At 40.4% G+C, this 25,913-nt stretch overlaps 1 protein-coding gene across 1 annotated transcript in view; it reads right to left on the bottom strand.

Annotated features, from left to right (window-relative positions):
* Positions 1–12,160: 12,160 nt before the first annotated feature.
* Positions 12,161–25,913, bottom strand: part of NEK11 (NIMA related kinase 11) — a 194,912-nt gene continuing 181,159 nt past the window's right edge. The window contains exon 16 of the mRNA XM_044678895.1: positions 12,161–12,380. Within this exon, the coding sequence (XP_044534830.1) occupies positions 12,161–12,380 (220 nt within the window). The remainder of the gene's footprint in view (positions 12,381–25,913) is intronic.

The following is a 25,913-nucleotide window of genomic DNA, read 5'->3' as shown; positions in this document are numbered from 1 at the left end:
AAGGAAGGAAGGAAGGAAGGAAGGAAGGAAGGAAGGAAGGAAGGAAGGAAGGAGACAGAAATTTATAAAACATATACTATATTCCAGGCACTATGCTAAGCAGTTTTTTTTAACTCTTGCTAAGTATCAGTTCCAAAGCAGAAGAGCTATAAAGGCTAAGCAATGGGAGTTAAGTGACTTGCCTAGGGTCACAAAGCTGGAAAATGTTTAGAGTTATATTTGAACCCAAGATCTCCTTTTTCCAGGCTGGCTCTCTATTCACAGAGTCATCTTGCTGTCCCTGTATGTTAAGTACTCTTTACAAAAAAATGTCTCATCCAATCTTCATGACAATAATAATACCAATAGCTATCATTTATATAGCATTTACTGTGTGCTAGGCACCGTGCTAAGTGCTTCATAAATAGTAGGTGCTATTATTTTCCCTATTTGAGAAAATGGAGGCAAACAAGTTAAATGACTTGCCCAGAGTTGTATTTGAGCTCAGGTTTTCCTGATTCCAAGCCCAGTGCTCTACCCACTTCATAAGAACATCATGAATGTTCATCATCATCAATGACTATTGATTGGAATGTCATGACAGATCCCCTCAGCAGGAGAAAGTATCATAAAACATGGAGTTCTTCTTCAAGTATGTCTAATTAAAGAGTGACAGCCCCCCTGGAAACCTGGGAGAGGTGGTTGTGGCTTTTGATTTGTGACCTATGATAACTTCAGCTCTAGCCATGAAAATGAACTCAAGAAAAATACTGGCTAAAGCCAAGATTTACCAATGTCTTTGTGATTAAGCTGAAAAAGACTGAAATGTGCATTCTGCAAGCCCTCAGCTAGAGCCCTCACCTTCTGAGACACTAAACAAGCTAACTAGCAAAGAGGAAGCCAAACCTGGCTTTCCCCCAGTCTCCTCCCGTTTTACCTCCCCAGGGTACTTCACTTAAGGGAGACAAGACAGCATCCTTGACTTTCTTTCAAGGCTCACCAGTCAGTACAGAGTAATTGAGATGTTCACACAATAATGACCATAACCTTTCCTCCATCACCCTTACCATTTCAAGGTTGTCTTGCATCCTAGATCCTAGGAGTCTTCTTTTTAATGATTTGCAGCTGGCCCCAGCTGGCCCCCAAGAAGTTTTCTCCCTCTCATGATTTGATTCAGCCATGGCACACGAGAGAGGGAAAGACCTAGAGGAAAGACTGGCAGACAATGGATGAAGCATTTAGCCTTGCCCTCTGTACAGGCTCTCTTGAAAGAAATGTGCTAATGATGGCTTTTTCTTGGTGCCAGGGTGATGGGGTGGGGGGTGACTCGGTGGTCAATACAGACAGAGTTTAATGTCAATCTCTTCTCAGACTCCATTCAAAGGAGATGCAGTTCCTCCTACTGGAGATTTCCTATCTCAATTCAATCCAATCTCCCAAATATTGATAATAGACCTACTATGGTCTATCTTCTGTATCAGACATTATAATAGTCATTGGGAAGGCAAAAATAAATTAACAAACATCCTTGATCTTAAGAAACTATTGTATATTAGCAAAGTCAGATAAGTAAACAAATGAGAATTTGAAATGGGAGGAAGCATCCATTGCCAAGAGCATCAGTAGGGATGGATAATTTACTGGCATCCAGGACAACCTTGATTAGAAAAGAAAATTCAAATTCAGCTCCCAGAAATTATTATCATGGTCATTTTTACTTCTTAAGCAGGTTCAGACAAGATGAGGCAGGTCACCCCGCCCCCCCCCAGGGGCAATTGCATTTCCCTTAGTAGACTCTTAATAATTAGATCTGTTCAAAATTAGAATGGACTGTCTTTGTAAGAATAATGAGTTCCCTCTCACTGGAGGGGTTCAGACTGAAGCTGGATGGCTACTACTGTTGCAAAGAAGATTTGTTGAACTTATGGTTAACTTTCTGGGCATTTGGGTCCCTTTCAATCTAAGACTCAAAGAACCTGTGTTTCCAAAAGGCATACCTGGAGCTGACCCAAGTTCCCACGATACCCATGAGCCTTCCTGTTATGATCTAATCCTGAAAGACCCAAGGGTCCCTCTCCCCTCTCCGTATGACTTCATGCCAGACTTATGGGTTAATTAGGTGTGGTCTATTCCCTCTCTTGATGGCACAGAGTCACTGAAAAGTAAATTAAAATTCAATAATGGCATAGGAGTTGCACACTCCCCCGGCAGCTAGAGACAAGTTACTCTTGTTGGAAACATGCTTTGCTCTTCCTTCTCCATAAAGTCCTTCAACCAAAGCCACCTTTGCTGCAAAGGGGAATAATCCCTTGTAAATTTTACTAGTTAACTTCCTACTCTGTGGCTGGTGATTTCCATCACTGAGACTTAGAATGGGAAGAGAACCACTTAGACGTGCTCCCCTCCTCCTGACTCCTTCAAAAGCCATTGGGTAGGAGAAGAGATGTAGCAGGGTTAGGGGAAAACCAAGTTTCTCACTAGATAAGGGCAGGGAAGGACAAAGTTGGCTCATGAATTGCTTGGTTGTAGAAGAGAGGCCAGAAATCATAAGCTAAGGTGATCAAGAATGGCTCCTGGAGTCCAAGGAGGCAATTAGGAAGTCAGAGTTTTAAAAAAAAAACCCAGTCCATTCCTCTTCTGCTCTTTTCTCTAATCATTAATGAAAGAGAATGTGGTCTAGCAGAAAGGAAGTAAACTTGAAGTTTTATGACATGTCAGTTTCCTTCACAAAAATCCCATTTGCTCCTTATTACAACCCTGGAAAGCAGGGCAGGACAGATGGAGCACCTTGAATGAGGTCACAGGAATCCTGTGTGCTGGAGTCAGAGTCAATAATTTTGTCTTTTACTCAGTGTATATGTGATGATAGTGAAATCACGCAAGATGCCAGCAGATAACAAAGAACATTAATGTTGTTCATAGAGACTAGATCACTAAGAGGAAAGACATAAATATTACAAACTTGTTTCATTTGAACAAAAGCAATGCTAATCTCATTATGTAAACTGCTTTTCGTTTATAGAATATTGCCTTACACTGAGTAACAATTGTGCCAATCATTAATAATGTGGTTTTAGTTTATTATAATACTAGGCTCTGTTCATGTATACTTAGTCTTTTGTTGTCCTTAAAGCATGGCCATCTAATCACAACTTCTAAAAATTTAAGGAAACGTTTTCCCCAATTCTACATTTCTAATCCTTTTTAAAAAAATCTTATTCTAAAACCAATCCGAACCCACCCGTTTGGGTGACTTGCCTCAAACTCAGCATGACTAAAATTGAACTCTCTATCTTCTGCTTTTAACAAAGGCGAATCCAACAGGAGTTGATTGCATTTCCACAAATGGCTGACCAGTACAAATGACTAATGAAAAAAAGTTCTTAGAATTTCATTTCACACAAGACTACGTAATTATAGCATAGGTGATTACATCACAAGAGAAAGCAGGAGAACTTTGGGGAGAAGAGGAAAAGCTGGCAGAGGGAGCCTGAACAAGAATGAAGAGTTCAAGATGGGAATCCAGGAATATGGGAGTTCCAGAATGTTCCTGAGGCCCCATGAAAAAACTGGAGAAAATATCCAGAGTACAATAAATTATAGGGACCAGTAGATGGAGATCCAGGCACCAAATAGGGCGAGTTAGCCAGTCCTCAAGTTCAACATCTGTAGAATGGGATGGAGATGGGGAGTTGCATGACTTCTGAGATGCCTTCCATCTCACAATCTATGATCTTATGAATGATAATTTCAGGACACATCATTGACCTTTGCTATTCTTCACACCATCATCTAACTAAGCATTTTCACCGGCTGTCCCACATAATAGAAATGTTCTCTCTGCTTACTTTTTTTTTTAACCCTTGTACTTTGGTGTATTATCTCATAGGTGGAAGAGTGGTAAGGGTGGGCAATGGGGGTCAAGTGACTTGCCCAGGGTCACACAGCTGGGAAGTGGCTGAGGCCGGGTTTGACTCTCTGCTTACTTTTGCCTTTTAGTTCCTCTCATTTTCTTTAAGATGCAACTCAATTCTCATGTTGCTCATTCTCATTTCTAGGTCTATACTCATTTAATCCAAATGTCTCTCTCTCTCTTTTCCTTCCTTTTCTTATCTTTTTTTTAGCATATAAATGATTTATTTAATAACAGCTCTAATGGCCTTCTAAAGCACTTTCAATCTTTATTCTTTTTTTGGGCTAAGTGATTTATCATAAAATATTCACATCAGAACATAGTACTAAGTTTCCAAAAGAGGAGAAAAACCATAACTTGAAAATATATTAGAGAAAAATGGAGGAAAATAAACCTAACTCAAAACCTTGACTGTGAATGGATCAAAAGTGACAATAGATAAGGAAACAGAGCTCTCCAATCTGTTGCCTTTAAGAGACACATTTTATAACATTTATACAAAATAAAACAGGAAGTAGGGGGAAACTTACTATTTATCAAATAAATCCAAAAAAGTAGGAGTTGCAATCATGCTATCTGACAAAGCAAAATCAAATACTGAAAAAAAGGACTTAAACAAGGAAACTAGATTATGCTGAAAGGAACTACTCATACATAATAAACCCAGATGCTCCAAATGCTTTAGCATCCAAGTTCATAAAGGAAACATTTTGTTGTTCAATTGTTTCAGCCTGTCTGGCTCTTCATGACCCCATTTGGGGTTTTCTTGGCAGAGATACTAGAGTGCTTGCCATTTCCTTCTCCAGCTCATTTTATAAGTGAGAAAACGGAGGCAAATAGGATTAAGTGCTTTGTCCAGGATCACAAAGTATCTAATTTGAACTCAAGTGTTCCTGACTTCAGGACCAAAAGAGGAAAAATTAACTGAGCTATAAAAAGACATATATAGTAACAGGCAACTTCATTATTCCTCTCTCAATTTTGAATAAGTCTAATAGAAAGATAAAGGGGAAAATATGAAATCAAACAAATTGTTAAAGATACTAGAATTAAAAGACTTATAGTGGCTTCTAAATGGGACTGCAAAAGAATATGCATATTTTTCACATGGAGCTTTTACAAAAATTGACCACATATTTGAGAACAAAAATATTGCAAACTAATATAAAAAGGTAGAAATACTTGATACATTCTTTATAGACAATCATGCAATAAAAATAGCCATTTGTTCAGGGATCACAAACAAAAAGATACAGACTCAAATGGAGACCTAACAATAAAATTCTAAATAATGATTAAGTCAAAGAATGCTATGGAAACAAGTAATAATCATGTCAAATAAAATGGTGATGAAACAATATGCTAAAAATTTCTGGGATTCAGCTAAAGCAATCTTCAGTGGAAAAATCATATCTCTGCAAACATATGTTAGAAACAGAAAAAAAGGGATAATGAACAAAATATTAATTTTTTTTAAATTAGAAAACAAACAAAAAACTAAAATAAACACAAAGATATTAAAATTAGAAGAAAATACATATTGGAAGTAAGAATTATAGAAATGAAAAAGAAAGCTAAAAATTGGTTCTTTGACAATAAATTACTAAACCTTTAACTAATCTGATTAAAATAGAGAAGGGCAGAAAATCAATCAATAAAATATAAAATAAGCAAGGCAAAAATAAAAACAATTTGAACATATTATGTACAGTTACATGCTTTTGAGAACACACAAAAAAGAATATGTTCAAAAATATAAAATATTGGGGCAGCTGGGTAGCTCAGTGGATTGAGAGTCAGGCCTAGAGACAGGAGGTCCTAGGTTCAAACCCGGCCTCAGCCACTTCCCAGCTGTGTGACCCTGGGCAAGTCACTTGACCCCCATTGCCCACCCTTACCAATCTTCCACCTATGAGACAATACACCGAAGTACAAGGGTTTAAAAAATATATATATAAAATATTATCAGAAGACTAAATAGGAATCTTAAATAACTAGCTGTGAAGAACCTGCCAAAGTATAAGCACTATTACTACTAAATAAGACTTTGTCTTCTAGAAACCTTATGTTTCTCTCATTTAAAAATTATTAAAAATAAAAATAAAATTATTTATTTATCATAAAATTTACTTATTTAACTGCCTTTGAATCAATACTAAGTATTGATTCTAAGGGTTAGGCAATTGGGATTAAGTGACTTGCCAAGTATCATGTGTCTGAAGTCAGATTTAAAACCAGGTCCTCTCAACTACAGACCTGATATTCTATCCACTGTGCTACCTAGCTGACCTCCACAGCTTTATTTTATAGATAGGGAAACTGAGAGGGGCACAGTGGGAGAAAGTTGAGCCTTGCGTCTTATTTGATCCTCATAATAACTTTGAGAGATAGATACTATTATTATACCCATTTTTCAGTTGAAGAAATTGAGGCAAACAGAGGTTAAGTGACTTGCTCAGGGTCACACAGTTAGTATCTGAGGCCAGATTTGAACTCAGCTCTTCTTGAATCAAGCCAAGTCCTATCCATTGTGCCACCTAGCTGCTATAGGTCTCACTTTCCTCAGTCTCCAAAATAACCTTCCAATGGCATTATTTCCAAGAATGGTTCCTGAAAGTCATGAAGAAAGCAGGTCAAAGCTTTACTTCCATCTTTATAATGATGACCATGAATCCATGTTCCTTCTCTCCTTGGAAAGAATAATTCTTTCCTTTGAGTAGAGACCAACCATTTCAGAGGCGACTGTGAAGTCATTGGACTTGTTTCCATAAGCCACAGAGAAAACTTCTTTGTATTTGTCCCATCTTGTGCACATTACACAGCCATGGCATGTCATGGTCATTCATGGTCACTCAACCAATATATAATTAGTGCCCACCAGCTGGATGTATCCCATACTAGCTGTGCAACCTTGGACAAACCATTTAACTTCCCTGCCCCTATTTCCTCATCTCTAAAATGAGGGCTTTGAATTAGATGGTCCATGAGTTCCTGTCTAGTTCCATTGGGCTGGCTGCCATATTACCTTCATCCCCACCACCCCTGTATCTCTATTTCCACCTGTCAGATCAGTCATTAACAGGGATAATTCTCTCCTCTGGGGCTGCCACCCACTTCATTCATCTGCCTCTGGACCAAGTTCCAGCCTGGGCACTGACAGCTCAGCTCCTCTTCCCTGGTTCATGCAGACTTAGAGTCTCGAGATGTGTTTTGGTCCCAGGCTCAGACCCAAAGACATGAAGCAATTAGCCATCCCCCTTTTGTGCCCCCTGCCTCGTGTCATATACAGAAATGGGTAGCCATTTTCTCTCTGGGTGCAAGTCAGCAGTTGCCACTTTGGAACACAGAACCTGGCAGAGCACCCAGGACGTGTGCCAGGGTGACAGTGAAGGACGGGATATAAAAGGGGGTCCGCAAACCCCTGGGAGCTTCACTTCTCTTTCTCATCTCGAGGGTTAGGGAGGAGGTGGTTTGTGCCCAGGGTGGTTTGGGAGTTTCCTTAGGCAGGCAGGGACAATTTCTATTACTAGCCAAATTCAATACTTCATTGGCATAATCAACAACCTTGCATATAAGCTAGAGTCAACAGCTACAATCAAGAACCACAGCATCTGAACCAGGGGCTTGACAGCCTCTGGGCTCAGCTACAGAGCAAAAGAGTTGGGAACTGCCCTCAAGGCTTTCTCCTACTCTGCACCTAGGGAACATCAGGTTCCCTAAAAAGCATTTAGGTTTTACTTAACAACAAGTACTTAGGTAAGATCCTTAGGGTTTCCTTTCACCCACTTTCCTACTCCTTTGACCTACCCTCAGTTTGGTTTAAATAAACCCTGTTTAAACCCTAAAGCCTAAATGTTCTTGAAGCCATTGCTTCCCTTAGCAACAGCAAATGGTCATTAGCAGTCAGAGATCCAGATTAGCTGGACTAGCCATTCAAGCCAGATTTATCCATCATCAATTTAAGGTTTCAGGAAGTCTCAATCGACTTCCCAGAGACATTTCAAACTGCCTGGCTGGATTGGTTCCAAGCCCCTGGGCTGTGGCAGAGAATCTTGGGCTTAAAGGAGACCTAACTCTGCTGGTGTGGGAGCTTATCTAAACTCACATTCAGCCGTGGTTTGGGTCCCTCACCCTATTCATATTCCATCTTCAGCATCTGCCTAGGTGCTCATAACACTCAACCTGTCCCCAAACAGCTGGTTGCATATCAGAGGCATACAGAAAAAGCAAATAGGTCAACTAGAATTTGCAAAATACATATATACACACAGAGTATACACAAAGCCTTGAGCTTTCATAGCTTAAAAATGCACTGAGATGTTTGGTATAATTTATATATATATATATTAGTATTTATATAATATTTTTCTATATTATATATAACAATTATTTATATAATTTTGTATAACATATATAATATATATGGTTGTGTGCCTTAGGCATATGCACATATATTATATATTAAAATAAACTTACATGATATAAAATTATATGTATTCTATGTAATTCTACGTAATTTGTATACTAATTTTACATACATGGATATAGTATTTCTTAAAGGATGGCAAATTCCCTCGAAGTCCCTTCTGTCCCTAACCCTGTCAAATGGCAACTCTCTTCTTGGGCTCTTCATTCTGCTCCTCCTAAATACTCATGCCCATTTCTTCACTAAGACAATTTTGCATGGAGTTGAGGCAGATAACATCTTTCCAGTGGTAATAACTAAAGGTAATTTCCTTTAGTCATCTTAAATTCTTGGCTCCAACCTGCCTGCCCAATGAAACTATAAATCAGAGGAAGCTTCATTTACAAGGTGTGATGCTACGATTAAACCTCTCATTGCTTCTGTTTTCTTCTCTTTAAGCCTGATACAACACAAGCACAAATCCCAAGGATATAAGATGTTTCCCATTTCCGCCTGTTTTCCTGTGAACACATTATAAAAACCAGTAGAGACTCACCAGTCATTGCTCCCTGGATGCATTTATCTACTTATGAAAGGAAGTAAGGACCTCAAACAGCCAGCTATGCCAGGGCGATCGCCCACTACTCCTCACAAGAAACACTCACACTAGTCTGCCTTTTGTTTTCTGACAGGGGCCATAAAAAGTGTCAGCAAGGAGATTCAGAAACTTTCATTAACTTCTGTGTTACGGCATCTCTCCTCCCTCCTCACCTTTTAAATAAGGATACTGTGGTCAAGGGACAAAATAGATTTTGGAATCGTCTTGAGTTAGTCCTTCAGGAAGGGATTTCATTAGGGTAAAGAGGGGGACAGTCTGCTGTTATCGATGCCAAGTCTTACCCTGACCCTGGATTGTTCTGCCAACGTAAGTTCTAACTGTGATTGGAGGAGAAACTTCCACTGGGTACCCAAAATGACTCATAAGTCTAAAATCCAGGGGATCCAGCCTGGTCCTCCATCTGTTCTGCCAACACACCTTCTAACTGTGACTGGAGGAGAAACACTTCCAGTGTCCACCCAGGAAGACTCACCAATCTAAAATCCAGGGGATCCAGCCTGGATCTCATTAATGGAGAACTATGGGAATACCTGCTGGTAGGAAACTATACAGATAAAAGTGTGTTAATCTGGGGTCTGTGGACTTGGTTTTTTAAAAACATTGTTGGATTAAATTTCAATACCTTTGTAATCCTTTCTATTCCATTTTTACATTTAGATTCTGAGGAGTCTAGAGTTTCATCCCACTTCCCATGGGCTCCATTTTATGTATACATGTGTATATGTACATACACATGCATATATGCAATGTATATATATTAGATATATCATATTGTATCTATATATACATACACACACACATATATATATATGTTGAGAATTCCTAGTATAAAGAAACTTTGAATGAAGAAAAAAACCACAAAGAGTCATATATCCATCAGTCAATAACCAGCATTTATTGTGTGTCTACACCAGTGCTAACCACTGGGTTTCAAAGACAACAATAAAACAATCACTGCCCTCAAGGAGCTTATATTCTATAAGAGGAGGATGACATGCACAGCAGGCACTTACAGGGCAAGGAAATACACTTTGCTCCAATAAAAGACCCACCACACATCCAGGGACCTCTAGGATAGCCAAGGCTGATGTTCCATTTCATGAGAGTAGGCTGGAGATGGGATTTTGAATCCTGACCCGCCATTTTATCTGTAACTCTTTTCCATTAGAATAACAATTCAACAACTCCAGCAACATGTATTAAAGGCCCTCCACAAGCAGAGCCCTTTGCCAGGAGCTAGAGATGGCAAAGACAGAAAGGGAACACTCCTTGTCCACCAGGAGCTTACCTTCCAATGGGGAGATGCGACAGGTTCCCAGATATGTAAATTGGTCGTCTGGATGGCCATTGTCCTTTGTACAGTATCTCCAACTGTAGTTGGTCAAGATATAGAATTACAGCAAGTACAAAACCATTTCAGGATGAGTTTGAGGCATTAGCAACTAGAGTGGGCCTCTAGGAGTGGGGAATTAGTAAGGCTTTACTAACCCAAGCCACGAATAAAGGTAGGGATTTTAAGAGGCAGAGGTGAGGAAGAAGGCATTTCAGGCAAAGGGAAGAACCTGGAAATAGGTGTGGAGGTGGAAGATTACATGCCAAGTTGTGAGAAAAGTTAGTAAGATGGTTTGACTAAAATCAAGAGCACCTGAAAGGGAATTATGTATGAAATACGTCTGGAAAGATAAATTGGAACCATAAGTCATGTGTGCAACCAATCTTTGGAATCTTTGAAGGGACAAAAAAATAGAGAAATCATCCATCTATAAAGAAATAAACTTGTTTAAATCTTATCTGCTTTTGAAAAAAAGTAGCACTTCATGGAATATTTTAAGAAAACTTTAATGGAAATATATTCTATCTTAATTTGATGACTACATGTTTTTCTAAACTCAAGCCAACTCTAACATATATAATGATAGATTCAGAGCTGAAAGGGATCTGATGGGACATCTAGTCCAACATCCTCCTTTTATGGGGAGTTTAAATGCCAGGCTATGGAGCACGTATTTCATCCAAGAGATGACAGGGAACCTCTGAATGTTTCTGAGCAAAGGGGTGAATTATCAATATTAATTTGGCAGCTGTTTTGACATTGGAGAGGATGCAGTAAGTTGAATACAGTCCAAGCGAGTCCAAGTGAAAGTAGATAAAGAGCTGGACTAGGGTAACGGCTGAGTGGAGAGGAGACAGATGCAAGAGGTGTGACAGAGGTAGAATAGACAAACTTGGCCACTGATTGACTGGACATAAGGGATGAGGGAGAAGGAGGAGTGGAGAGTGACGACCCCGAAGCTGCAGACCTCAGAGCCTGAAGGACAGTGGATTTTTCAGCAAAAATAAAGAAGTCTGGAGAAAGAATGAGTTTGGAAAAAAGGGCAGAGGAAGAAGGGCAAGAGTGTACCTCTATATCCTGACAACTTCCCCAAACTGGAAAGCATAAACTTAATGTCAGGGAATTCTTGAGAGGAGCTAAGGGTACTGGGAGCCCAATGGGCACATCGTCTAGATTTCTAGAACTGGAACCAGAAAGAACAACTAGAACAGAACTTAAGAACAGGAAGGAATGGTAGAGATCATTTAGTTCAAACCACTCGTTTTATAGGAAACTAAGGCAAAAACAGAAGCCACTTGTCCATCACCACAAAACCAATTAATAGCAGAGAAAGCACAGGGATCCAAATATCCTGAATTCCGATCCAGAATCCTTTTACTATCCCATGCAGATTACTTCCCCCACCAGGAGGAGTTAAAAAATACTCTTTTGGGGGCAGCTGGGTAGCTCAGTGGATGGAGAGCCAGGCCTAGAGACAGGAGGTCCTAGGTTCAAATCCGGCCTCAGCCACTTCCCAGCTGTGTGATCCTGGACAAGTCACTTGACCCCCATTGCCTACCCTTACCAATCTTCCACCTATGGATCAATACCCAGAAGTAAAGGGTTTAAAATTAAAAAAACAAAAAAACAAAAAAAAATACTCTTTTTTCATAGTCTGTTTGGAAAACACTACCTAGTGGGATACTCCAACCTTGATTGTACCATGTTGGCCATGTAACACACCCACATTGAGAGAACAGACAAAAGTATTTTATGCTAGCTCAAGAAATAATTACTCCACTTGATAAAAGGGAAGACAAAGATGGTATCCCCAGTTATTGATCCACCCTCCATAACACAATCCATCTTGTGTATTTGACTAATCCTTGGGATTTGTCTCCCATTTGGTTTACACCCAATTTTGACCATCCCTTAAAGATGATTCTGGAGCCCAGAATCTTCCCTTGTTGTTTTAAGTAACTGTTCTTCAAAGTAGATGAGCTGGTCCACCTCAAAACAGTCACTGGCTCGTGGTACCACCTTCTCCAGGGACTCCCTGATCTCTTCTTCACTGGCATCCTGCCTCCTGGCCTTCTTGAGGTAGCTGTAGACAGTGTCAAATACTTCTAAGCCCAACTTCTGAATGGCCGATCTGCACAAATTAGAGAGAAAATTGACAATCAGTGCATTCCTCTAAGAGATGGGAAGCTCTTTAAGGACAAAAGCCATTGCTTCCTCTCTCTGAATCCCCAGTTCCCAGTAGAGAGAGAACCAAGCATTTTTTCTGCCCAACCTTGAGGTTTCTTCAGTATTTAGGATGCCTCGGTGAGAAAATACATTTTACAAAGATCAGCTACTGCTCTTCAGCAAATAACATTAAAGTGATTTGAGGCACTAAAAGGTGAAGTGACTTTTTCAAGATCACACATCCAGAGTTAGCATATGAACCCAGGAATTCCTAAATCTAAGACCAGGACTCTACACAGGGCACCACATTGTCTTACACAGAGTAGGTACCCAATCGATATCTGTCGAGTTCAAACGGAATGTGGAAATGCTTTTGTTAACATTCATCTTTATAAAGGGTGGTCACTGATGGCGGTTCTGGTGGATCCTGCTGAGTGAACTTAAAACTTATGCTAAGCATTAATGATGGAAGCAGTGATGTTGACATCGGTGGTACCAGTGTCCACACTCCTTCTTAGAGCTACATATGTGTGTATACACATATATGTAAAATCATGGGCCAATAATAAATTGGGTCAAAAATTGGATCAAAAATAGTCAAGGGGAGAAAAACTATCTTTCATGTATATTCCTGAAACTGAGCTGCCAAAGCCAAGTAGGCAGTTTTAGAACAAAACACGTCAGAACGATTCCCTTATTTACTAGTATAGTAGTACAGAAACCCATCAACTTTGAAATTTCTCTTAAACTCCAGCTCTAGTCTTCTCTCATTCTAGGGGAGAAGGGACCCCAAATTTTCATTTTCTTTTGAAAACAATTTTTAAATTCTATTTTTTCCCAATTACACATAGATAACATTTTTTAAAACCCCTTAACTTCTGTCTTAGAATCACTACTGTGTATTGGTTCTAAGGCAGAAGAGTGGTAAGGGCTAGGCAGTGGGGATTAAGTGACTTGCCCAGGGTCACACAGCTAGGAAGTGTCTGAAGAATCCAGGACCTCCCATCTCTAGGTTTAGCTCTCAAGCCACTGAGCTGCCTATTTTCCCCCATCCTGCCTCCCAGGGCAGCTGTCTCTGTCCTTCCTGCCCACCTACAGTCCTGGAATTTCATCATCATAGAATTTCATCATCCTGTCAGTTCACATCAACCTTCGAGTGGTCCTCAGTGCCTGCTGGCCCTCAGACTCCCTCCCCACTTCCCCTGGGTAGGAGAGGGTAGAGAGTGGACAATTCCTCCCAGAGTCTCCACATAAGGAGGGCATGCTGGACCACCATCTCTTCATTTCTCACCCAGCTGTATTCCTCTCCCCCAAAACATCTTTTTTTTAACATAGCCTCATCCCCCAAAAGATTATAAGCTTAATGTTTATTGACTAACTGATCTCTCTCCCCATGATCCACTGCTGTACAGGGAAACCCTTAGAAATCTGAATGTTGGTGCCTCATTTACACAGTTGGAGAAGACCCAAGATGTGGGTAAAAGGTTTTGTCCAGTTCTGCAATGCTACAGTTTCTTATTAGCTCCATTGCATAAAGACAGGTCAGTCACGTCCCAGACACGTTCATTTGAAGAAAAAGAAAAAATGATGGATGTCATAGAATTGCCTTGAAAATATTCCAGTGTGAATTTATTCTGACACTTAGAAAACAAGCTGCAATCTTCTTGCCAGTGATGCCTTCAGATATTTATGGAATTTGTAAATAGAAAAACTCTATTTAAGGGGAACTTGGTGGTGTTATCTAACATCTAGGAGACATTGAGGGCTCTTAAGCCCATCCCCAACAGAAGAGGAGAAGCGGCTGCGGCTTCATAGGCAGGGAAAACAGGATTATTTTTTCAAGTGCTTTCAAAGTCTGTAAAAAACTGATCGGGATACATTGGCTCTTTTCAGCCTCAGAAAAGGTCAAGGAGGTAAGTACTCCTGATATTAGCATCTCCATTTTACAGAATAGGAAACCAAGGCTAAGAGAGGGCAAACGGTGTCAGAGTTAGGGTTCAATTCCAGATTTCCTGGCCTCCAAGTCCATCACTTTAACCACTAGGCTATTCTATCAAAGGCAGCTAGGTGATATGGTACAAAGGGCATTGGTTGTAGGGTCAGGAAGTCATGGATTCAAATCCTCCCTCAGACAGAAGCTGTATGACCTTGGGCACTTCTATCTGAACTTTTGTCTGCCTCAGTTTCCTAAACTGCAAAATGGAGATAATAATAGCACTCACCTCCCAGGGTCGTTGTGAGGATCAAATGAGGTAACAAACATAAAAGCTCTCTATAAACCTTACAATGAGATAGAAATGCTAATTAGCTCGTTATTGCTCCTAAAGTAGGGAAAATACGATAAAATGATATATTCCAATATGCAAATGGATCTATGATCTCGCTGATTCTGGAGTTTTGTCCAGTGAGTCAAGGTGCATCCTCCAGTAACGTCTGCCCATACTATGTGATCCTCCACCCACATTGTCCTCAAAGTTCCTTGTATGGGTTCTACCCAATTTTCTGGATACATTCCTTGTTTTTTTCCCAACATCTCAACATCTGGACGGCCACTTGATGCCCTTTGCTCTTTTCATATAATGACCCATCTTCTCCATCTTCTCTTCCTCGATACCATCCCTTGATGACATCCTTAATTCCTGCTCTTTTTTGTTTGTTTGTTTGTTTGTTTTAATTTAGAGCCTCCTAGATTGCTCCCACCATTTACCTCTGTGCTGCCCTCTGTGGGATACTCCCCATTTTTCTTTGGAGTCTTTGGCATTCCATGGTTTGTTACCACATAGCAACACCAATAAAAATGTTAAATGACTATAACAAAAGCCCACAGGTAGAGAAATCACTTAGATCAGAGAGAAGTGACATAAATGCCTTTTCTATTGATTTCTTCTTTCTGACTGATAATCAGCCAAAGCAGCCATTATGCTCAAGAGAGTCCTCTCAGAGGTCAGAGATGGAGGCATGGCTCTACTTTATGCGTCTCAAACTCTAATAAATTAAAATGGAACCCCTTGTTTTTGTCCAGTCACTTGGGGCAGCATGGCATAGTGGAGAAGAGTAGTGGACACAGCTCAGGAAGAATTGCGTTCCAGTGTCATCTCTGACACTGCAAACTATGTGACTTTAGGCAAGTTACTCAGCCTTTCTGGGTCTCAGTTTTCCCATTTGTAAAATGGGGTTAAAATAATTTTTATTCTCTTCCTCACGGGGTTAGTTGTGAGGCTTAATTGAGATAACACGTTTGGAAACCTTAATGTGTCACAGAGAAGTCTTCACTGTTATTACTATTCTGATTACTCTATTCCCCCCCCCATCCCTGTTCTACCAGCCTTAAAACCCTCCAGTCTACCCATTCCTCATTCCATTCCACAAATACAGGTATTTCTTGACTTGTACGCATTGATTTAGGGCATTTGTTCCATGTTTACAGATAGGTTTATTTTTATCCAGTCCTCTCAATTCCTGAGCCTTTTCACTGGTACTAATGTCCCTCTGGCCTAGGAACTACACCTGTCTAATGCCACAAGGATGTATATACCAACGATCATTCTTTAATCCATCTTTCCCAATTCCAGAGATAATGAGGACGGAACAAAAAGGTCATGTTTGTAATGGATATATTATATATAATCAGGGATGATCCAAGAACTTCCATGTTCAAATGCTAAAAATATAGATAATAAGAGAGTTTGGAGCCTGTGTAGGAGGCAAACAGTCCTTATGGAAAGAAATCGTTTTCTAGACAATCAACAGCTCTACAGCCCACCTTCCATAATTGAAAAGCTAAGCCAGGCCCTGCACGTGGATTTCAAGATTTGATTTAAAAAAATAAAGTTGTTGCCTTTATGGGCAGAATATGGCAAAAGGACACAGCCAGGGAGAGGAAACTCCAACTTGGGGTTGATTAAATTTTCTTCTCTTTAGTCACTTCCCCGACATGGAATGAGCAATAGATCAGAAATCAGATTCCACTTACTATCTGAGTGACCTTGGGCAAGTAATTCAACCTCTAAGTGCCTCTGTTTCCTCATCTGTAAAATGGGAAAGTTGAACTAGAGCCTTCCCGCTCTAAACCGATGGTCCTAGGAGCCACGATCTTATGGGGATCCAATCATCCTATGGCTGATAAAATAATAGCAATAATAATGCTTCATATTAGAAACTCCTCTCCTCTCCTTTATTTGTGATATATATATATCATCGTTTGCAGCGGGCTTGGGGCAAGATGAAGAGAAAGCTTGCTGATTAGAGCCCATGGTGGTTCTGTGGAGGATTCAAGGTTCCTGTGGGGATGATGGCCAGAGTAGAGGCAGCATGATTTGGCGCTAAGGACCTACATCTGGCAAGTGGTCCTCCTGCCTCTGAAGACCTCCAATGGGGCAGAGGGGAAGGAATACTACATTCTCTCTAGGCAAGCCATTTAACTTCTAGACAGCTCTAATTGTTAGGAAGTTTTCCTGACAACAAGCTTAAATTAGTCTCTTTTCTACTTCTAGCCATCATTTCTGATTCTTCTGGGACCAAAAAGTACAAACTGAAATCTTCTCTACCTGATGGTTCTTCAAATACTTGGAGACAGTTATTTTGTTCCCTTATTTCCCCTGAGTCTTTTTTCCAGGCTAGATGCACCCCCTCCTTCAAATGATCCCCATATGGCAAGAACTAAAGGCCCTCCTTCATTCTGGCTTTGCTCCTCTACATGTTCTCCATCTCTCCTAAACTGGGGTGCTCAGAAATGGACACAGCACTCCAAATGAGATCTGAAGAAGGGTGAGTACCATGGCACCATCACCTCCCTATTCCTGGAAGCTCACTGGATACAGAGCCCAAATTCACATTAGCTTTTAGGGCTGTGACATCACATTATGGACACGCATTGAGCTTATGTTCCACTAAAACCTCAAGATCTTTTTCTCAGAACCCCTTCTCTCTATGCATGCCTCCCCCGTTTTATAAGGTTATTTGGTTTGGACAGTATCTGAGCTCCTTTCTCACTCAGATTCTATGAATCTCAAAGGAGAGAAGAGGGGGTGCAGAAAGGGAGAGCTTGGAGACCATGGCTCCTGCCCAGCTTTGCCCAGAGGTGGACCTGAAGACTCCCATACCCTGGGGTTGCTCAGTCCCAGGTGAAGCCTCAAAGTAAGAAGGACCTAACGGCCCTCGGTTCCCCTGTGGGTGTTACCAGCTGCACTAATGTTGCTCAACAGATTGTCCCTGTCTGTCGTGTAAAGTTAAATACGGCAGGACATTTTTTAGCATCTTGCTTCAAAACAATATTTAGCTGCACGGCAACAATTAAAATTTAACCCTTTCCTTTCCCAGAGAAAACAATGAGAAATGTGCATTTACGGGACAGAGACCAAGGTTTCTTCCAGTCCTGTTCAGATCTGTAATTCATTTGCAGTAAGAAAGACCCGACTCAAAAGTAAAAGCCCACTTGGAACAGGGGCACACTCCTCACTCCCCTGCTAGCCCACCCACCTGTGACACGGCTTCATCTATCCTCTCATCCTCCCTAGCAGATGCCAGATACAAATCTGAAGGTGGAAGATCAATGATGATGGGGGATAAAGAGGCACAGTCTGGCTCCCACCAATAGTCAGGACCCAGGACAGCCCTTCAGCAATCTGTCCAAGTTACTCTTTCACCCTTGTGTCCCAGAGTCTTTTATCTACATGTATGACCAAGGCTTTGACTTTTTTTGAGAGAGGGACTACTTCATTCTTTTTTTCTTTTGCACACAGTAAGTAGGTATTTAAAAAATGTTGATTGAGTGACTGAAATGGATAACTGGCTAAATAGAAGCCCTAAAAAAAAGGCAGAATTTATTTAGCATTAAAAGATGATAGGACAAGAACACACACAGTCCAGGAAAATAGGAACGAGCCTCTTTAGCAGGGGTATCAGAAAATCTTCCTTATCTGCAAGATGGTCGCATTGAATTTTTATCCCATTTAGGCTAAATTAAAACTAAAATCAAAATCAAAAGGATCATTTTCCCCATGGCTCCTTAATGAATGCACAAGACCTTTATTGCATAAACCCTTTGATAATCACAGACATCTTAACAAGAGAAAGCCTTGGGAAACCTTAAAAGTAACTGAGGTAAGGGGCAGCTGGGTAGCTCAGTGGATTGAGAGCCAGGCCTAGAGATGGGAGGTCCTAGGTTCAAATCCGGCCTCAGACACTTCCCAGCTGTGTGACTCTGGGCAAGTCACCTGACCCCCATTGCCTACCCTTACCACTCTTCCACCTATAAGTCAATAGACAGAAGTTAAGGGTTTGGGAAAAAAAAAGTAACTGAGGTAAGCATAACAGAGGGAGAAGACAGTTTTTTGAGCATGAGAAGAGAAATGTTTTATAAGCCTTGGGAAAGACGGTGTAGGAAAATAAAATCAATATCGTTATTTTCCAGGAAGCTTCGTTAACTGACTGAAATGAATTTGTGAAACAGTAATCAAAGATGGTACCTATTTCATAAAGGAGGTGATGCTCGGGAGGGAATGGTGAATGAACACACTTACCTACCTTTGGGCACTGACGACAGAAGGAAGAAAACAAGCATTTATTAAGCACCTCCTATATGCTAGGCACTTAAAATATTATTTTATTTGATCTTTACAACAACCTGAGAAGGAAGGTATTATTATTATCCTCATTTTACAGATGACGAAACTGAGGTAAATGGAGTTTAAGGGACTAGCTGAGAGTCACACAGCTAAAAATTGTCCAAGATGGGATTTGAATTCAGATCTTCTATTTTTTAAAACCTTTACCTTCTTTCTTAGAATTGATAGTAAGAACCAGTTCCAAAGTAGCTTAGTAGTAGGGCTTAGGCAATTGGAGTTAAGTAACTTGCCCAGGGTCACACAATTAGAAAGTGACTGAGGTCAGATTTGAACCCAGATCCTCCTATCTCGAGGTCTGGCTCTCTATCCACTGGGCCACTTAGCTACCCCAAATTCAGGACTTTCTGACTTCAGGCCAGGTGCTCTACCAGCCCAGTGCTACCTAGCTGCTAGAAGAGATGTTGCTATACTTGGGACCAATCTGGTTTCCCAGCTGATCTGTGGCTCTTTAAATGGCCTTGCCCTGTGGCTTCACTCTTGATACTGGCGGCCAGAGGCTATTCTAAACCTTGGGAGTGAATCAATATGGTATTTTTTTTTAACGGCAAGATGTTGCTTCCCAACATAACTGGGAAATTAAGAAAAACACTAGCCAAATTCAAGAGGAAACAATCTCTCAAGAAATATAACAAAGGCACAATGTATCTTCAGTTTAAGATCAGGGCTCTTTCCCCTCGCCCCCACCTCCAATAGATACACTGACCTTATCTGACTATATCACAGGCAGGCTGTGTAATGCAATGGTTAGAACAGGGGGCTGGAGTTAGAGGATCGGAGTTTGAACTCTAACTCTGCTATTTTACCTCTGTGGCACTGGGAAAACGAAATCACTCTACCAGGTCTTGGTTTCTTCATCTGTAAAATGGGAAGAGGGGGTGTGTGTTGGAAGCGCTAGTTCCTGAGGTTATAAATTTCTAACTCCAACTTCCCTAGGAAGCATCTGCAGGGTCCCACTAGACTGATGAGGAAAATAAGATGCTCTTTTTCTCAATTTCTTTATCTTGTCCTATAAAAATAGCATTTCTAGACCTATATCAGATAATGGTAGTTCTGCAAATACTAGTTATTGCAGTAGAAAAGACCAAAGGAATAAAGAGAGGCAGAGAGAAAAACGATCTCTCTTTATACATAATGGAATAGGTTACGTAGAGAGCTCTGGAGAAGCAACGTAGCAGGATCGAAAACAGACCCATAAAAACGAACAGTCTTTTTGTTGATTATTAACCAAACTGAGTAAGAGGAGATAAGAACTCTTTTCCATTCAAGAATAATGCCTGAATATATATAAAGCATCTGGCAGTGAGCCTCCAAACTTGGGCGACTACAATCATAAAACATTCTACAGATATAAAGTAAAATATGAACAATGGAAAAGATATCCCTTGCTCATGTTTGGGCTATGTCAATGTAATTAAAGTGATCCTGCATAAAATCCAGGGTCATACCAATCAAAGCACCTAGGGGTTGCTTTAAAAAAAAATTAGAAAAAATAAATAGCAAAATTCATATTTTAGAACAAAAAGTCAAGAATCTCGAAGGAAACAATGAAAAAAAAATAAGAATGAGGCAATACCAGACCTCAAACTGTTCTATAAACCAAGCTATTTAGCCCTGATTATAAAAATCAAAAAGCTCATCAGTGGAACAGATTAGCTATAAGAATGCTGAAGCAATTGAACTTAGTAGCAGAATGTTCAATAAATCCGAAAGAGCTGCAGTAACTGGGAAAAGGGCTTACTTACTCAACAAAAACTATTGGAAAACTGGAGAGCACTTTAAACCAATCAGGTTTAGACCAGCATCTTACCCTTTATTCCAAACTAAGCTCCAAATGGATATAGGACCTAAATATAAAAATTCATTATTAAAAAACTAGATAAGGGAAGCTTACTTTCATAACTACGGATAGGAGGAAAACATTTTAAAATCCATTTTATTGATATGTGTTATGATTAGTATTACAGTTTATGTTCCTGACATTCCTTTCCTAAGGCCCTCTGATTGGAGCACTCCGACCTCACTCCGGATGAGAGGTGAGTCTTCCAGGATGCCAGGAAAACTCACAGGGCAAGAGACAAGGCAGGGCAGAAGTCAAGAGATCTTTAGGATGGCTGAATAGCACATGTCCACTTTTCTTACTCTACTATCTTTTCTCTACCCCATTATCTTAAGATGCTTGTCTACAAATAAACAAAAAACTTTGTCTCGATTGGGGAATAGCTAAATAAATTGTGGCACGTGGATGAATAGGGAGATTATTGAACCCCAAGAAATAGCAAATATGGCAGAATAATTGATTTCGGAAGACAAGTATGAACTGCTGCAGCTAAGCAGAACCAAGAAAATATTATACATGATGGCCATGACAGCTTCGAAAGCCTACAGTCTTCTAATGATTGCAGTGACCAACCATGACTTCAGCGGACTGATGATGAGGCATCAATCAATGAATACACATTTATTAATTTCCTAATTTGTGCCAACCTCTTGGCAGAAAGAGAGGTAATGGACTAGAGGTGAAGAATAATGTTAGAGATACATTTTCAGTCATAATCAATGTGTTGTGTTTTGTTTTGCATTGACATTAATTTATTATAATGGAGAGCATCTATATGAAGGTGGGGGAAAGTTAGTGGATAGTGATAAGTATTTTTTTTTTTGAAAAATAAACAGAAAGGAGGATTGATCAAAAGTTAAAAAATAACAAAAGAGGGAAAAAATTTCATATGGAGACACAGGGTAATTTCACTTCTGCAGTGTTAAATTGGATATATACTTTAATGTAACAGAAGCTTGTAGTTTCAACTACAATGACAAATTTTGCTCATTTGTTATCCAGTTCAAATGGAAATGTTCATGTTTGTTGATAGTCAGTCAACAAAAATTTATCAAATGCCTACTATGTGCCAGGCATTGTGCTGAGCACTGGGAATTCAGAAAAAATGTTAAAAAAAAAGTCCTTGCTTTCAAAAAGTTCACAGCCTAAAGGAGGAGATGATATATAAATAACTATGTATGTGCCTGGCACATAGTAGGCACTTTAAAAATGTTTTTGAACTGGATAACAAATGAGCAAAATTCGTCACAAAAAGAACAGAAAATAGGATGCAGAGGGTCCAAGGTCACAAAAAAGTCAGCAGGAGAATTTGAAAGAAGGCAGGTCCTCTGGTTCTTGGCGCTCATATGTTATCTGTTAGATCAGACAGACCAAGAGATGAGTGAAATGGAAAAACCCTCAAAACCATTGATTTGCTATTAACAGAGGACACCAAAGCTGTAATTATTGACAACTTCCATCTTTCTCAGCACAGGGTGCACCGCAGGGTACCCATCTGCACCCAGCTAGGATTGGCTCGCCTGAAAAGAAAGGTGCCCCAATTACTCCCTGAGATGAAAGGCAATAAAGGACACAGTAAGCTCCACACCATTTTCAGCCTGGGAAGGCAGGTGGGTGACTGACAGGACTGTCTCTGCTGGTCCTCCCTGCTCGCAGCATCTTGGGGGTTTTGCCACCTCAGCACCATTCCTTGACTTCCATTTCTATACCAACCATAAGTCACCTTTCCTCTGAATGGAGTCAACTTCCAGCCCTTCTAAAGATGCCCTTGCAAAGATACTCTAAACTTAGCCTCTTAATGAATGATTGGGAAGAGAGAACCCAGCCCCACACGCAGACTCTTTGGGGGAAACTTTTGGCAATAGAGTTGATGGAGTGATGGAGATAAGTGATGGAGGGGACAGCACTAGTGAAATCATTCTCAGTGAAATGTTTCCAGCTGAATCTATAGTTAGGAGTCTAGTTAAAGCTGGGGAGGTGGGGAAGAGGAGGGAAGTTGTCTGGTTTCTCTGTCCACTAAAGGAAAGTCATAGGAAGAATGGGCTTACCTTGTGTCATTCAGATTAGAATGTTGTGACCAGAAGGGTTGTAACATCCCTCAAAAATGAATGCCAGGGGAGTAGGTAGGTAGCTCAGTGGATTGAGAGCCAAACCAAGAAATAAGAGGTCTCTGGTCAAATCTGGTATCAGATATTTCCTAACTATGTGACCCCCAGCAAGTCTTACTTAACTCCCATGATCCCTTACTGCTCTTCTGCCTTGGAGCCTATCCACAGAACTGATTCTAAGATGAAAAGTAAGTTTGTTTGTTTTTTAAGTAATGCCAAAAGAAATAATAAAATAGCCAGATACAGACTATTTGAGTAATAAGGGAACTTAGTTTAACATCCCCATTTTATAGATCAGAAAAGAAGAGTCCAGAGTGATAAAAATATCTATAGAGAAGGGAAGAGAATAAGCACTTATTAAGTGGCTACTGTGTGCCTAGCACTATGCTAAGTATTATACAATTACTATCTCATTTGATCCTCAAAACCACCATGGGAGGTAGGTGCTGTTATTAACCCCATTTTACAGATGAAAAAAGTGAAGCAAACAGGTTAAGTGACTTGTCTAGGGTCATACAATTACTAGCTATCTGAGGCTAGATTTGAACTCAGGTCTTCCTGACTCCAGGCTTGGTACTCTATCTACTGTGCTGCCTAACCACCTTTTACTTATGCCATTATTTATAGAAGCTTAGATATCTTGGTACCTCCATATTTGGTTTTGGATCCCTAAGCCTACCTTGGTGCCTGGCACATAATCCCATGTCTGACCTTTAATAATTGCTTGTTGAATTAAAATGAATGTGGCACTTTATGATACAGATATTGATGAGGCACAGTTTCAGTGATCATAAAATCATGCTTTTATTATGGGGAAATGTATCAAATGAATATCAGAGTTGATTATAAATGATTGGGCCACGACCTCTTATCAACTCGACAGAAATATGGTGATGGTTTGTAATAAGGAGTGCAAAGCTCTCTCCTACTCCAGCACATGGGTTCTGGTTTTGGAAGGTTGGAGTGCCATCTTCCCTGACTTTTAGTGAGACTTTGGGGCAATTTAAATATCCTGGACCCAAGAAAGGAAATGAAGGATCGTGATCCCACTAATCTTGCTATCACCTTATATATTTCCTTTCTTTCTTAGCCAAACTCTGAAAAAAGCCATTTACTCTCTAATAGTTTCTAATTCTTTTCTTCTTGTTGTTTAGTCATGTCTAACCCTTCCGGACTCCATTTTGGGGGTTTTCTTGGCAAAGATACTGATGTGGTTTGCCATTTCCCTCTCCAGCTCATTTTACAGATGAAGAAACTGAGGCCGACAGGTTTAAGTGATTTTTCCAGAGCCATACAGTTAGGAAGTGTCTGAAGCCAGATTTGAACTTAGGTAGTTGAGTTTTCTTGAGCTCTATCCACTGAGTCATCTAACTGCCTCATTGCAATCTGGCTTCAAACCTCACTCAACTGAAACTGCTCTCTCTAAAGTAACCAGTGATCATATAATGGACTTCTCTCCCATTCCCTCATCCCTGTTCACCTCTCTGCATCATGGCACCAGTGAGCACCCTTTTCTCCTGAATATTCTCTCCTATTATGAGTTTTCATGCCACTGTTCTCTCCTGGTTCACCTCCCTTCTCTGAAATGATTCCTTCCCTGTTTATCATTCACGTCACACCTATTAACTCTGAGTGTCTCCCAAGATTCTGGTGCTAGCCTTCTTTCTCTCAACACTCTCATGTGGTGATCTCATAGGCTCCCAAAGGCTCAGTTACATCTCTAGGCAGATGAATCAGAGATCTACATAACCAGTTCCAGTCTCTCTCCTGAGCTCTAGTCTCAGGTCACAAAACGATGCTGAAGACAGAGCCATCTGAGTGGTGCAAGGAGTGGTCACCATTCCCATCCACCTATCCCAAAGAAGCCACCTGTGAGACTGGAAGTGGTGGGGGCTAGTTACAAAAGGATTTAATAGCAGGGAGTGTTGTTGTTAAGCCAAACCCTCTGAATCTAATTGTAGATCAGGTGGGATGGCAGGTTCTTTGAGAGAGATGAATAAATGTCATCCATCTGAGGACCCCTGAATTGCATATAAAGACAGGAACAGAGTAGCAAAGAGCAGATGGGTTTTGAGCACCATCTTCTGGAAGAGAGATAAATTTCAGGGAATAGGGGGCAAAGAATAGGCTGAGTTTCAAGAAACAAAACGTGCAAAAGATAACACTAGAGAAATGCAAATCAAAACAACTCTGAGGTACCACCTCACACCTAGCAGATTGGCTAAAATGAAAGAAGGGGAGAGTAATGAATGTTGGAGGGGATGTGGCAAAATTGGGACATTAATGCATTGCTGGTGGAGTTGTGAACTGATCCAGCCATTCTGGCTGGCATTTTGGAATCATGCTCAAAGGGCTATAAAAGAATGCCTGCCCTTTGATCCAGCCATACCATTGCTGGGTTTGTACCCCAAAGAGATCATAGATAAATAGACTTGTACGAAAATATTCATAGCTGCGCTTTTTGTGGTGGCAACAAATTGGAAAAGGAGGGTATGTCCTTCAATTGGGGAATGGCTGAACAAACTGTGGTATATGTGGGTGATGGAATACTATTGTGCTAAAAGGAATAATAAACTGGAGAAGTTCCAGGCGAACTGGAGAGACCTCCGGGAACTGATGCAGAGCGAAAGGAGCAGAGCCAGAAGAACTCTATACACAGAGACTGATATACTGTGGTAAAATTGAATGTAATGGACCTCTGTACCAGCAGCAATGCAATGACCCAGGACAATTCTGAGGGATTTATGGTAAAGACGCTACCCACATTCAGAGGAAGGACTGCAGGAGAGGAAACATATAAGAAAAACAACTGCTTGAACGCATGGGTCGGGGTGGACATGATTGAGGGTGTGGACTCGAAACTACCACACCAATGCAACCACCAACAATTTGGAAATTGGTCTTGATCAAGGACACATGACAAAACC

This window comes from Gracilinanus agilis, chromosome 5 (assembly GCF_016433145.1).
Source record: "Gracilinanus agilis isolate LMUSP501 chromosome 5, AgileGrace, whole genome shotgun sequence".
Taxonomy (NCBI): Eukaryota; Metazoa; Chordata; class Mammalia; order Didelphimorphia; family Didelphidae; genus Gracilinanus; species Gracilinanus agilis.
Note: the sequence above shows the minus strand (reverse complement) of the source record. Positions and strands in the feature narration are given on the sequence as shown.